Source organism: Phocoena sinus, chromosome 3 (genome assembly GCF_008692025.1).
Source record: "Phocoena sinus isolate mPhoSin1 chromosome 3, mPhoSin1.pri, whole genome shotgun sequence".
In the NCBI taxonomy this organism is placed as follows: Eukaryota; Metazoa; Chordata; class Mammalia; order Artiodactyla; family Phocoenidae; genus Phocoena; species Phocoena sinus.
In genome coordinates this window covers 7,603,099-7,617,215 of record NC_045765.1, presented here as the reverse complement: position 1 = coordinate 7,617,215, position 14,117 = coordinate 7,603,099, and the positions used below count along the sequence as shown (strand labels likewise).

Sequence of the window (14,117 nt, the reverse complement as noted above, 5' to 3'; positions counted from 1 at the left end):
CTAAACCTGGACACACCTTCCGACCAAGCGATTCCAATGCTAGGAATCTGCCCTACAGACGTAACCTCACACGGAGAGGGGACACGCGTACAGGGGATTTGGTGCAGCGTTTGTGCTACAGACTGAGAAGCAGACTCAGTGTCAGTTACAGCCTGTGTCTCAACACACAATGGTTCATCCAGGCAGAGATGCTCTGCAGCCACTAGAAAGAGTGAGGAAGCTCTTTACATGATGACACAGTCATATCCCAGATGTATCGTAAAGAGAGCAGAGCCAGGTGCAAGACGGTGGCGTGTACATTCGTGTGGGAGCTGGCGGGTGGAGAGGCCCATGGGGGCTCATGGAGCGGCTCTGGGGAGCTTCTACATACGTCTGTCTCCCTCCAGTGGGGGGGATCTAGGTGGTTGGGAGCCAGAGGTCAGGGAGAGAAGCATCCTCACTGTTTACCTTTGTAGCTTTTAGGTTTTAAACTTTGTGAATGAGGGCTTCAGTGCCAAAAAAGCATCAACTGACAAGATGAAATCCTGTTGTCATCCACCTCTCAGGTGGGGCTCAGAGAGGTGGGCGGCTTGCCCCGGGCCGAGATCCCACCCTGGTCTGTGTGACTGCACAGTCCAGCCCCTGAAGCACCAGTCCATCAAGCTCCTGAAGGCCCCAAATCACCCCTGAACCCGGTGGGCCACCATCCTTCATGGAAGGGAGACTACCTCAGGCCCAGCAAGCCCCTCCCCCTGAAACCACTCAGTTTCGGGGACAAGAGACCAAAGTAGAGAATGATATTCCCAGGCTCCCCTGGACCCAGGGGTCAGGTCTCCTGGGGGCTCCCAGCAGGGCTGGCTTCCCCAGGCTGGAGCAGGCACAGAGCTGGGGCACGGAGACAGGTTGGGACCCCGAGGGCCACGGACCTCGGCGTGCTGGGCCATGGTGCTGGCTTCCACCGCGTAGATCTTCCTTGCTCCAGCCTGGGCGGCGAAAAACGACAGGATCCCAGAGCCGCAGCCGACGTCAAGAACAATCTGAGGGAGGAGGGGGCAGTGAGGACAAATCAGTGGTAAAGTGACGTGATCGTAAAGGTGTGTGTGTCAGGGGGCGCTCCCTCCCCGCAGACCCACCCACGGAGCACGCTCTCCAGCCTGCGGCCTGCGGCCTGCTTCCCCTCTACACGGACAGCTGCCCACGAGGGTGCTTTCTGAGAGCCACAGGAGCCTGCAGTGTGGATCCGAAGGTGGTAGAGTGGGACTTCTAAGGACAGCTAGGATGTTAAGACCAGTACACACTCTCAGACCCGATTCAAGAAGGAATGGTGTGCGCTGTCTATGCAGCACGTGGGAATGAGTGCTCACCAGGTAAGGACACCTCTGAGCCCCGCAGCAGAACCACTGAGACGCAGGGCTGACTGGCCAGGGCCACGCGGTCAGTAGGAGGAGGGCAGCCTCCCACCCCAGGCCCCACAGGGCAACCCCGCAACCTGGGAAGAGCCCCGGGGAAAGCTCCCACTTGGGTGCCCTCTCCAGGGCTGCTGGGCCCCAGAGCACAGGCTCTGGGAGGAGTCCCGGCTAGTGTGCGGTAGACTGTCCCACACTCTGGATTCGTCTGACTGCTTCCGCGCACAAGCGGAATCAGGATAAACGTTTCTGGTGCGCACGCGCTAAAGGAGACCTGCTCTGGGCGTGGCGGTGGGGCACAGGGCGAGCGCCCAGCAGGGGGGCTGGTGCTGTCGGGTGGGAGGGCCTCGGGTGCCTCTCAGAGCTCTGGATGAACTAGGAAATGGATCTGCGTCCTGGGAGAGCTGGAAGAGGCTTTGCTGAAGGGACACTGGCTTCCCGGGCCCCAAACACTGCCCCAGTGCTGCCCACGCCAGCCGCCAGGGCATAGGGATGGCCGCTGTGTCGAGGATGACTCCTCCCCAGCCTGTGGGGCTCAGGCCCTGGGACCGGGAGGCTCAGTCACCTGAGGGGATTCTCAGCAATGCTGGGGGAGTGTATCACCAAGGCGCCGGATGACATAGATCCACGTGGATCATGTGGAGAGTCCCCTAGATATGTCGAGAAAACCACAAGCTTTCATGTGGTTAAAAGGGAAAATCAAACTCTAGGCCATGAGAAGAGAACAGAATAAAATTTCACCTCCCAATATATATACTCTGGTCTCTTTTTAATCACGAGTATATAGTTGATCCTTGAACAATGCAGGAGTCAGGGACGACGCCAACCCCACCACCCAGTAGAAAATCTGAGTATAACCATACAGTTGGCCCGCCATATCTACGGGTCTGCAGCCGCAGATTCAACCAACTGTGGATCGTGTAGCACAGTTGATCATATCTATCGAAAACAGGCTGCATATAAGTGGACCAGTGCAGTTCAAACCCATGCTGTTCAAGGGTCAACTGCTCACTACTTGGTAACAGTAAAAAGATTTAAATATATTTTAAATATATTTAGGGAAGTGACTTCACCTAGGGAAGTGACTAGATTACACTACATCCACGTAACTTAACAGTACATGCCAAGACACAACATTAAGTGGGGGAAAAGTATTTTGCAGGAAGCGAATGTAGAATACAGTCCTATTTTGTATATCTGTATTTTAAAAAGATTATAACCCTAAAATATATATGCTGGGGGAAAATTTTGGAAGAAGAGAGCTTTACTGTTGGCAGTGGTCATTCTGGAGGGAAATGACAGAGGCCTTTCACGCCCATCTGATACACACTGGGCTTCTACAAAAAGTAGATTTGGCTTTTGCAATCTGAAAAAATTAAAGATAAAATCAATGAACAAAGGGGAAAAAAAAAAAATAGAGGCTACTGAGCCAGTGAGGTGGGCACGGAGCCTGAGGGAGAGGGAGGAAGGCAGCAGGGTGGATGCAGCCGGCCCCGCTCACCTTGTCCTTGAAGTCCGTGTGGTTCTGCAGGATTGCACGCTGGTAGGTGCCTGTCCGCACGTAGTCCTGCATCATGTTCTGCTGCTGGGACAGGTAGCCATAAAACTGGAACAGAGACATGCCAATGGCACAGGGCACGCAGCAGACAGACGGCCGAGGCCCTGGCCGACCCTGTGACAGAGGAGGGTCCACTTCGGGCAGAGATCTCCCTGGGGAGGCCACACCCCCTCTGCTGGCCTGGACTCCCCCGGCTACCTGCTCCAGTAGAGGGAGCTGGAAGCTAGAGGCAGCCCCCAGGGAGGACACCACCGCCGTCGCTGTGGCCAAAGGACACAGTTGGTTGATACCTGGTCCTGGAAGCCACCCAGGAGAACTCAGGATATGCCACACGCAGGGTTCTGGGATCAAGGGCCACCTGCCCCATCTTAGGGGCCCCAAAGAAGTGGAGGAGTGGATCAAACAGAACCCTAGAACTCAGAGCGCCAGGCAGGTGAGGTGCTGTGGGGTCTCTTTGTAAGACAACAGGCGATCGGGAGGCAGCGTGGCACCTGGGCAGGGGCACAGGCTTTGGCATCAGGCAGACCTGGCTTCCCATCTTGGCTCTGTTGCATAATAGCTGTGTGACTTGGAGCAAGTCACTTAACCTCTCTGAGCCTCAGTTTTCTCATCTGTAAAATGGGGACAACAATAGTACTTACCTCCTAGAGTTGTTGGGAGGGTTCAAGTACTTCCGTACGTGTCAAAGCGCTGGGGCCAGTGGCTGGCATGCCCTACGTGTTCAGGACATTGTAACTATGCTATCATTACTCAAAATGCCTGTGGACCTGAGCTTCACCTGCACTCAAATCTTTCCAGCAACCCTCGTAGGCAGGCACTGGCATCTCTGTTTCACAGATGAGGAAACTGAGGCCCAGCAAGCGGAGGAAACCTGCCCAAGGTTACTCAGCGAGTAAGGGGCAGAGCCAGGACATGAACCCGGGTGGGCCTGCCCTGTGCCGCATGGCCTCTGGGGGCCACCAGGGGCAGCAGCCTGGCCCAGGCAGTATGTACCCACCTGGAAATACTGCACAGCAGAGGACTCCTCCGTGCGCTCACTGAACACCGACCGCTCCAGGGTGTGGCCCCGGCAGGTTTTCAGGATGTTATAGAAGGAACAGAAATCTGGAAGGGGGAAGCTGGCTCAGGGGTGGCGGGCTCTGTCTAGGCGTGCACCCCAACTTTTCTACCTTGAGCACAAGTGATCTGAAACCGCCTCCCCGACACACACATACACACAAATGTTGAAGTTGAAGGAAAAGAAGAAGGGCAGCCAAGACTGCCCTTGGTGACTGGCACGGGAGAAGGCAGGTGTCAGGGGCGAGCGTGCTCCACGCGGCTGGCGCTGCTTCGCCAGAGGGCAGCTTGGCCAAAGCCTTCAAAGGATGACCCGGGCATCAAGTCTCTGGGACTCACCCCAGCAGATACCCGTGGGTCCACCCACAGCTCACGGCAGTGTCTGTGGGTGGCAAGTGGACACAGGGACACCACCCCAGTGTCCGGTCAGAGGGGACTGGATGGACCGCAGTGGACACTGAGAAGCACATGACAGAACCAGTCAGCAGGGGTCTGCAGGACCAGGTGTTACGTGGCAAATGAACTATGTTTATGAACACAGACCACTAAATTGCATCAAGAAAAAGAAGCAAACAAAATCATGAAGACAGATAGGATGGTGGGGGCCAGGGGCTGGATTGGAGGGGTGGGAGAGGGGGAGTTAGTGTTTAATGGGAACAGAGTTTCAGTTTAGGAAGATGAAAATGGGGGATGGAGATGCATGGTGGAGATGGCTGCATCTCGTGAATGTGCTTTAATACCTCTGGAACCTGGACACTTGAAAATGGTTGATGGCAAATTTTACGTTAGGCGTATTTTAACACAATTAACTAAAAGACAGGACTTCCCTGGTGGCGCAGTAGTTAAGAATCCGCCTGCCAACACAGGGGACACAGGTTCGATCCCCGATCTGGGAAGATCCCATGTGCCGCGGAGCCACTAAGCCCATGCGCCACAACTACTGAGCCTGCGTGCCACAACTACTGAGCCCTCGCGCCACAACTACTGAGCCCGCACACCTAGAGCCCGTGCTCTGCAACAAGAGAAGCCACCGCAATGAGAAGCCCGCGCACCTCAACGAAGAGCAGCCCCTGCTCACCACAACTAGAGAAAGCCCACGTGAAGCAATGAAGACCCAATGCAGCCAAAAATAAATTAAAAAAAAAACAAAAACACCTAAAAGACAATATCTTAAACATATACAGTTTGGGAAGATAAAACAGTTCTGGAGCTGGATGGTGGTGATGGTTGCACAATGAATATACTTAATACCACTGAAATGTACACTCAGAAAGGGTTATTAACATGGTAGAATTGTTGCTGTGTATACTTGACCAGGATTTAAGAAACTGATAGGATTGAAAGGAAAAAAATCAGAATATAACTATCCATGAAGCAGAAAAAGACTAGGCGGATCTAAAACATCAACTCTTAATGACAACCCTGTTTCTGTAACTTATTTTTTTAAACGTTGAATTGGGATTGATTTTGGATAAGGAAGGAAATGGAATGTGGGGCTTCTGGCAGCAGGTGGTCAGCCACCTGGCTGCTTTCTCCCAGCCCGGCCTTCTCTCGGCTCTGAAGCCAGGCCACCTGAGGGCGGGTAGTCCTGAGGGTCTGGGCTGGGGGAGCCTCCTCTCTCCATCGGGGGCACTGAGACAAGTAAGAGGGCTCTGGGGAAGCTGGGGGCAGCCGTGGGTGGGCGGCCTCTCCATCCTGGGCTCTCCTGCCCCAGCCCCTGCGCCGACCACCAGGCCCACTGACTTCGGCTCTGCAGGGACCAAGCCTGGTTGCTGGACCCTTCGAGGGGTCTCCAGCCCAGGGCGGCTCACCACCTCCACTGCTGACCCCCACCCAGAGCCACCAGCAGCACTCGCCTGGGGCTCCACAAGCCCTGCTCGTGTGTCCCCCAGATGGGTCTGCTTAGAACCCTCCAGAGCCTCCTCTGCGCTCGGAACAAAGCTTCTGCCAACCTCAGGACCTTGTCTCACCCCATCCACTGCTGCGGGAGGGCTGGGCCCCTGACCCCCGTGTGACCGGCTCCTCCAAGAGGCCTGGGGTGTGGGCAGGTCAGGACAGGCCTCTCAGAGGAGGGGACATATAAGCAGAGCCCAGAAGGACCCAAAGGAGCCGGCGAAGCCTGGGGCAGAGTCCAGGCAGCGAGCACGTACTCTTACCGTGGACATATTTCTACTTGGGAATATTTCTACTTGGGATGTTGGTGGGGCATTCGCTGGGTCAGATGAATGGGCTTTACCCGGGCTCCAGGCCCCCCGCCCACCACGGCTGAGAGCCTAAGCCCCCTGGCTCTGGGCACTCTGTGTGCTGCTGGGACAGAAGGGAGACGTACCGCTGGGCGTGGCGAACTGGATGAGGACGCTGTTGCAGCCCAGGGTGATGATGAAGGACTGCTTGCCCACACGGCTGCACTCCGTCTCCCGGGACACCGAGCACTTGAACACACAGACGTCTTCATCTGCGAGAGGAGGGAGGCGGACGTGAGCCGCCAGGTCCCGGGGCCACCTTCCCCCCACCCATGGCACCCCAGATTCTTCCAGGGTGCCACAACACCCGCCCCACAAGCGCTGCCATGTGCCCTGCCTGCCCAGCCTACGCTGAGGACGAGGCGGTGGCTGATCAGCATCCCCAGCGGGGACACAGGATGCAGTCTGTCCAGCAGGAGAGGACAGGTGTCCACAGGGCAACCGGGGCTGAGGTGAGGGGACGGGGAGTTGCAAGGCACTGGGGGGCCCAGGGGGCACGTTCCCTCACGGAGCACCTGCTGGTGCCAGCCCCATGTCGCTCCTGGGCACTGAGGTGGGAAGACACAGGGGAGAGAAGGCCAAGCCTGGCAGGGTCAGAGGGTCACAGGAACCCAGCGGGCAGCCCAGGCCTAGCTGAGGGAGTCGGGCCTTCAGCCACCAGCCCCTCTGTGTCACACGGGGGCGTCGTCGGCCTTCAGAGCTGAGCAGGGGTGGGCGGGGGTCAAGAAAGAAATGCCAGTGGCGCCTCTGCTTCCTCCCGCTGAGCCCCTTCCTTCTTGCATGTATTGTGAGTGTGGCCACAGGACCCAGACGGCCTGTGTTCACGCCCCACCTACTCCACTTAGTGTGTCACCAGGGCAGGTCTGAGTCCTCAGTTTTCTCATCTGTCAGGTGGGACTAACGGTGGGGCAGGGGTCAGGCCCAACACACGCATACAGGAAGCACTGCATCCCCGCACCCGCCACTACTACTGTTACCAGTCATTCACTCAACAAGCATGGGGCACCCCACCTCAGCCGAGCCGTGAGACACGGCACGACCAGGAGACAAACCGACCCGAAGCTGTAGCCCTGACGTGGGGCAGCGGAACAGACACCCTGGTCCCACCACGAGGGGACAACAGACAGTGCCAGATCACAGGGCAGTCTGCAAGACAACCTCCCTGGTTGCCTCAAAACGGCCAAAGTCAGGAAAGGCAAAAATTGCTGGGAAGTATTCCAGAGTGAAGGAGGCTAAAGAGACCTGACCATCAAATGCCAGGTGTGGTCCTGGACTGCAGCCTAATGAACACCGTTCAACAGCTACAAAGGCCAAGTGGGGAAATGTGTGGACTGCAGGAGCCATAACTTCAAATGATCTGGATGTGACGGGAGCATTATTCTGCAGAACAACAACGACAAAATATATTTACAGAGAGAAGCATGAGTACAAATGTGCAGTGTTCCCAATCACCCTCGTAACAGCCAAAACAATCTTGAAAAAAAAAACCAAAGCTGGAAGACTCACACTCCCCGATTTCAAAACGCACTACGAAGGTATGGTGATCAAAACAGAATAGTATTGGCAAATGGAGAGACATATACATCAATAGAATTAGAGTCCAGAATAAACCCTATGTTTATAGTCAGTTGATTTTTTTTGTTTGTTTGTTTTTTATTTTTTGGCCATGCCTCATGTGGGCCATGGCTCACGGGCCCAGCCGCTCCACGGCATGTGGGATTTTCGTTCCCCGACCAGGGATCGAACCCATGCCCCCTGCCTTGGAAGCACAGATTCTTAACCACTGGACCACCAGGGAAGTCCCGTATAGCCCACTGATTTTTAGCAAGGGTCCTGAGAACATTCAAGGGGCAGAAAATAGTCTCTTCAACAAATGGTGCTGGGACAGCTGGGTCTCCCTGTACAAGAGAATGAAGCTGGACTCCTACCCTCACACCATATATAAAACCTGACTCAAATTAATCAATGACCTAAACATAAGAGTGAAAACTATAAAACTCCTAGGAGAAAACAGAGGGGTAAATCTCTGAGACCTTGGATTTGGCAATGGATTCCTAGATATGACACCAAAAGCAAGAGTATCAAAAGAAAAACTACATAAACTGGACTTCATCAAAATTATAAACTTTTTGGGGAATTCCCTGGCGGTCCAGTGGTTAGGACTCGGTGCTTTCACTGCCAGGGGCCTAGGTTCGCTCCCTGGTTGGGGAACTAAGATCCTGAGAGCCATGCAGCATGGCCAAAAAAAAAAAAAAAAAAATTTTAAATAAACTTTCTGCATCAAAGGACAGTATCAAAAAAGCGAAACGGGGGCTTCCCTGGTGGTGCAGTGGTTGAGAGTCCGCCTGCCGATGCAGGGGACACAGGTTCGTGCCCCGATCCGGGAAGATCCCACATGCCGCTGAGTGGCTGGGTCCGTGAGCCATGGCCGCTGAGCCTGCGCGTCCGGAGCCTGTGTTCCGCAATGGGAGAGGCCACAACAGTGAAAGGCCCACATACCACACACACACACAAAAAAGCGAAACGACAACCTACAGAATGGAAGAAGATATTTACAAATCATATACCTGATAAGGATCTATTGTCCAGAATACATAAAGAACTCTTAACAACAAAAATATAACCCAATTCAAAAACGGGCAAAGGACTTGAAGAGATGTTTCTCCAAAGGTATACAAATGACCAGCATTTGAAAAGGTGCACGTCATCATTAGTCATCAGGGACCTGCAACTCAAAACCACAATTAGATACCACTGCACACCCAGCAGGACGGCTGTACTTTCAAACAAAAAAGGGGGAAATAACACGTGTTGGCAAGAAATTGAATCCCTCAGACCCTGCTGGTGGGAACGTAAAATGGTACAGCTGCACAGAATTACCATTTGACTCAGCGATCCCACTCGTTAGGTATATACCCCAAAGAATTGAAAGCTGGTATTCAAATGAATACTTGATGCAAATATTCAAAGTGTTACTATTCAAAACAGCCAAAAAGTAGAAACAACTCAGATGTCCATCAACTGATGACTGGATGAACAAAATGTGATCCATCCATACAATGGGATATCACTCAGCCATAAAAAGAAATAAGGTCCCAACCCACGGATGAGCCTCAGAAACTATATGCTGAGTGACGGAAGCCAGACATAAAAGCTCACAGGTATATGATCCCATATATATGGAACATCCAGAACGAGTCAGTTCATAGAGACCGAAAGCAAAATTCGTGGTTGCCAGGGGCTGAGGGTGGGAGAATGGGGAATGACTGCTTAATGGAAGCAAGGTTTTTCTCTTTGGATGATGAAAATATTTTGGAAATAGAGGTGATGGTTACCTGATACTGTGAGTGCACCAAATGCAACTCAATTGTTTTATGCTATGTGAATTTTATCTCAATAGAACAAGAAAAATGTTCTGGATGTGAAGGGCCTACGGGTGTCCGCTGTTTAGTGTGAGCCCTAAGCCTGGGCCACAGCCTGGAGGAGGCTCCTGGGGCCACAGCCTGGGTTTCTGCCAGATGACCTCCCACCTCTGGAGCCAGATGCCACCTCCTGGAGGGAGGGGGGAGCAGGGCACAGGCAGCCTCCTGACAGCGGGCAGGAGGGAAGAGCGGATTGGGAGGCCAGCCCCGGGCTCACAGCCACGCCACACCCACAGGGGACCCAAGACGAGGTGCTCCCAAGTCCAGCTATAAATGGGTCTCAGGAAGGGACCCGAAACCTTGACATGGTACCCATGCCCACTCCTGGGGCAGAAAATAAAGCCGATCTGTCAGCTACTCCTGTGTGGCAGCGAGCAGACCAGGGAGGGCCTGTTTACAAAGCAGCCTGGCAACCCGACCAGCTGCCCTAGGCAGCCCCTGCAACCTGGCGCCAGGCAGGCGACCACAGGGACCTGTGGCTAAGGGAAGCTTGGCCGCATCCAGAGGCTCGGGCCAGGGAAGCCAGGGCTAAGGGCAACCTGAACTGTCCCATCACAGGTGGGACCACCAAAGCCCATGGTGCCAGCATTTTGTATAAGTCACAGCTATACACCCACAGGCCTGTCCCTGGCACACAGGGGATGCTAGGTAAATATATGACAAACCAAAAAATAATTTTAAAAAGCCGGACCAGGCTCCTACCTCTTTTAAAGTCTCAGGAGAAGTCCAAGCTCTCGGACTGGCAGTCAAGGACCTCCCCTCCCCAGCCCCTTCCCATGGCCACGCTCAGCGCCCCAGTCCCCAGTGGGCAGGGCTCTGCACCTTTGGTCCATCGCTGTTCCCCTCCCCGCCCCCTCACTGGAAGGGGGCCCCCAGGACAGTGGGCAGAAGTGGTGGCGCTGGGCCTATCCCAGCCAGGTGGTGAAGCCTGCCTCCTGGGCCCCGGGGGAGGGGTTCCTGGGAGAGGGCTTCTCCCCCCAGGAAAGGGGCCCGGAGCCCACAGGGCCCAGACCCAGCAGCGGGCATGTGGTGCAAGAGGCAGAACTGGTCTCTGTGCCCTGCCTCCAGAAACGAAGCCAGTAAGCACCACCCTGGTCACACCAGCCGGCACATTCGGGGGCTGTTGCAGGTACGCGGCCCCGGACAGGTGGGGACAGGAAGCGGGAGAGGGGCTGGCAGACTGCCGCGTCGCTCTAACTGGGGGTGACCACAAAGGGGGCTGCAGGCCAGGAGGCTGTGCTGGGATCCCCCCCGCAGCCAGGTAGGGCAGAGCCGGTCTCCCTCTTCCCTGAAGTGATGGGATGGGAGGGCTGAGCGGTGAACAGGCTCCGCAGAGGCTCACCCAAGACGGGCTCTGAACGGTTTGAAACGAACTCGGCCCAAGGAGTACTAGTCACGCTGCAGCCATCACAAACGTGTCCACCCTGCTCCTGGACCCGGCCTGCCACCCCGGGGTGGCCTCCCAGCCACCACACTGCAGTCTGTCCCGCCCAGGCTCTGGGGCCAGGGGACGAGGGGCCGGAATAGCCAGGGACAAATCCACAGGCAATGCAGCGCTCAGGGTGCAGCGGGGGGAGCTAGGAAAACCACCCCACCTGTCTTGCTCCCTGGGGAGCAAGGCCCCTGAATATCCAAGTCACAAACACTGAGCTTCCACAGGCGGCGTGGCCCAGCACCCACCCACTCACACCCTGCTGAGACCACGATGGGGCTGGGAGGCCAGACTGTGAGTAATAACTTCCCAGGTGCCAGGCTCTGTTCCTGCGCTATCCACGGACCCCTCACAGCACCCCTGTATCTACTGCTACCACCCCCACTGGCTCCGATGAGAAAAGGGGGCTCAGACAGGTTAGGTATCTCGCTCAAGGTCACAGGGCAAGGGGCTGAGCCGACTGGCTCCAGGTCTGTGCTCCTAGCCAGTGTGCGCACCACCCCTCTGGGCTTCTTTCTGTAAAGGACCAGAAAATAGATACTTTCAGCTTTTCAGGCCATTTAATCTCTGCTACTGTGACTCAACCCCACTGCAGAAAATATGTAAAGGAACATGGCTATGTGCCAATAAAACTTTATTACAAACCCGGCAGTGGCGTGAGAGGAGACACCCTCCCCATCCCAGAGGGGGTGAGGAGAGCCGGGCGGCCAGAGTGACGAGGATCCCCAGGTGCTGGGCACTGAGGCCAGGGGCACAGGGGCACTGTGGGAGGCTAGAGATGGCACCTGACCAGCCAGGGAAAGAGATTGGGAACAAATGCTCCAGCGAGAGGAAACAGCATGTGGGAAAGCAGAGAGGAAGGGGGGTGGTAATACGGTGATCTATAATACATATGTTATTTGGTCCTTGTTCCTGGTACAGAGCTCCTAAAACTCTTGGCATTTCCCAAGTGATAAGAGTGATAAAGGTGTTTTTTATGATTCATGTGAAGCCCCCTTCAACCACCCCAGGATATAGGACTTAGAAAGCCATGTGGGGACCAACCAAGTAATTAGAGGGTCGGAACTTTCAGTACCCCCCTCCTCAGCCTCCAAAAAACCCCAAAAGGACAGGGTTCAGGAGAGCTTCTGGGTTGGTGAGTACGTGGAGGTGCTGGGAGGTTGGCGCCCCCGAAAAGGGCACGGAAGCCCTGCACTGCTTCCCACACGCCTCGCCCTGTTCAGCTCTTCCATCTGGCTGTTCCTGAGTTGCATCTTTCTGTATTAACCAGTCATCTAGTAAGTAAACTGTTTTCCTGAGCTCTGCGGGAGCAAATTAATCAAACCTGAGGAAGAGGTCCTAGGAACCTCTGATTTATAGCAGGTTGATGGGAAGCACAGATGACCCAAGCCGAACTTGCGACTGGCGTCTGAAGTGGGGTGTGTACAGTCTTGTAGGACTGAGCCCTCAACCTGTGGGATCTGACACTACCTCCAGGTAGACAGTTTCAGAATCGAGTTGAATTGCCAGACAGCCGACTGGTGTTGGAGAATTGCTGGGTGTGTGGGGACACCTACCCAACACCTGGGGATCAGAAGTGTTCAGTGTGAGTGCTGAGAGCAGGGGACACACACAGGCGCAGTGTTTTTCCTTGCAGGGGCCCAGCAGGGAGAATGGGGGCGACTGGGACTTCCTGGCTGCAGCCCAGAGAGGTTGCAGAGGCTCCCAGGCAAGACGGGCGATTTGTAGGAAGGCTGTGGCGGAGGTGAGAGAGGCCCCGGTGGACCTGGGGCTCAGAAGTCTGGCTCCCCCAGAGCCACGGGCAGTACCCAGAGGGACCCCGTGCCGAGAGAGGGCCAGGGCTGGAGGGCAGCTGCTGTCCCGGCAGGAGACGACGGAGGCTGGGAAGCAGGCGGCTCTCGGGGACAAGCTGCCTGCCCCCAGCCAGCACAGCGCCACCCGATGTCCCTCCCAGTCAGTTCCCTGGACAGCACCGTGGGACCCAGGGCAGCAGAATCTGGCAGACACTGAGGCACGGGGGCTCCCCGGTCCCAGGTCTGAAGGCAGCACCCTGCTTCCCACCCTCACTCCTGGGCCCAAAGCGGGGCCTGGCACCCAGGAGGGCCTCAAAAGAGCTGGCGGCCTCAGGGAGGGGTAGGCATCCTCTCTCAGGGACACTGACCAGAAGACCCCGGGGGATGTGCTAAGCCTCCAGTCATGTCCCAGTCACAGCATCTAATGCGGCTGATTTGCTGTGTTCTCTTCCCTGCTTGCACCCCTCAGTGGTTCCCCAGAGCCCTCTGGAACAAGTCCAAACTCCTTATGGGGCTCGTGAGCCCCTGCTAACACGGACGACCTCGACAGAGCCCCTCCACCGCCCCGTCAAGCCACGCTGACCTCACCACCCTCCAGACCATGGGCAGAAGGCCTTCTCTCCAGCCTCCGTGGCTCCGCAGACCCTCCCTGGCACCCTGCCTCTCTTCCCCTGCATCCCTGTTACCTCCTCCAGGTAGAGGAAGACCAGGAAGGTTCTCCAGCACTTCCTGGACGAGCCCTGATCGTAGGCTGACTCCTTATTGAATCCAGGGCTCTGCACGTCGCTGGTCCAGTGCCCAGCCCAGCACCTGGGGATGCTGACCTGCACGGCGCCCACCCCGGGGCCTGGGGTCAGGGAGACTGGGCCCCTTCCCTACATGCAGGAGGCAGCCAGAATGGGGGTCCACTTGCCCAGGCCGAGGGCGTGTGTGGCCTGGGGAAGGTCACTTAACTACTGGAAGACGCTGGGCACTGGGCAGCCCCACGGTAACCTCTGCCCTCTCTCCCCTTCCCCTTTGCTCTGGAACAAGCAGGGGGTCCTTGAGCCCTTCAGGCTGGACAGACCTGTGTCAGAGGGACCCAGTGGAATAGAGATAAATGCTTGGAGTCAAGCTCTCTCCTCCCGTAGAACCTTCCATCCTCGTGTGAGATGAGAGCGTCTCTTTGCCTCTTGGACAACAGAGAGGTGGAGGGCAAGACAGGAGAGAAGCCACCAGCTCAGGGGGA

General features: G+C 55.8%; 1 protein-coding gene across 3 annotated transcripts in view; it reads right to left on the bottom strand.

Moving 5' to 3' along the window:
* CARM1 (coactivator associated arginine methyltransferase 1) overlaps positions 1 to 14,117 on the bottom strand; it is a 41,128-nt gene that overhangs the window by 10,287 nt on the left and 16,724 nt on the right. For all 3 annotated transcript variants that reach the window (XM_032627033.1, XM_032627035.1, XM_032627036.1), the window contains exons 2-5: positions 6,329 to 6,454; positions 3,941 to 4,047; positions 2,887 to 2,991; positions 906 to 1,016 (exon numbers count right to left, since the gene is read on the bottom strand). In XM_032627033.1, coding sequence (XP_032482924.1) covers positions 906 to 1,016; positions 2,887 to 2,991; positions 3,941 to 4,047; positions 6,329 to 6,454 — 449 coding nt within the window. The remainder of the gene's footprint in view (positions 1 to 905; positions 1,017 to 2,886; positions 2,992 to 3,940; positions 4,048 to 6,328; positions 6,455 to 14,117) is intronic.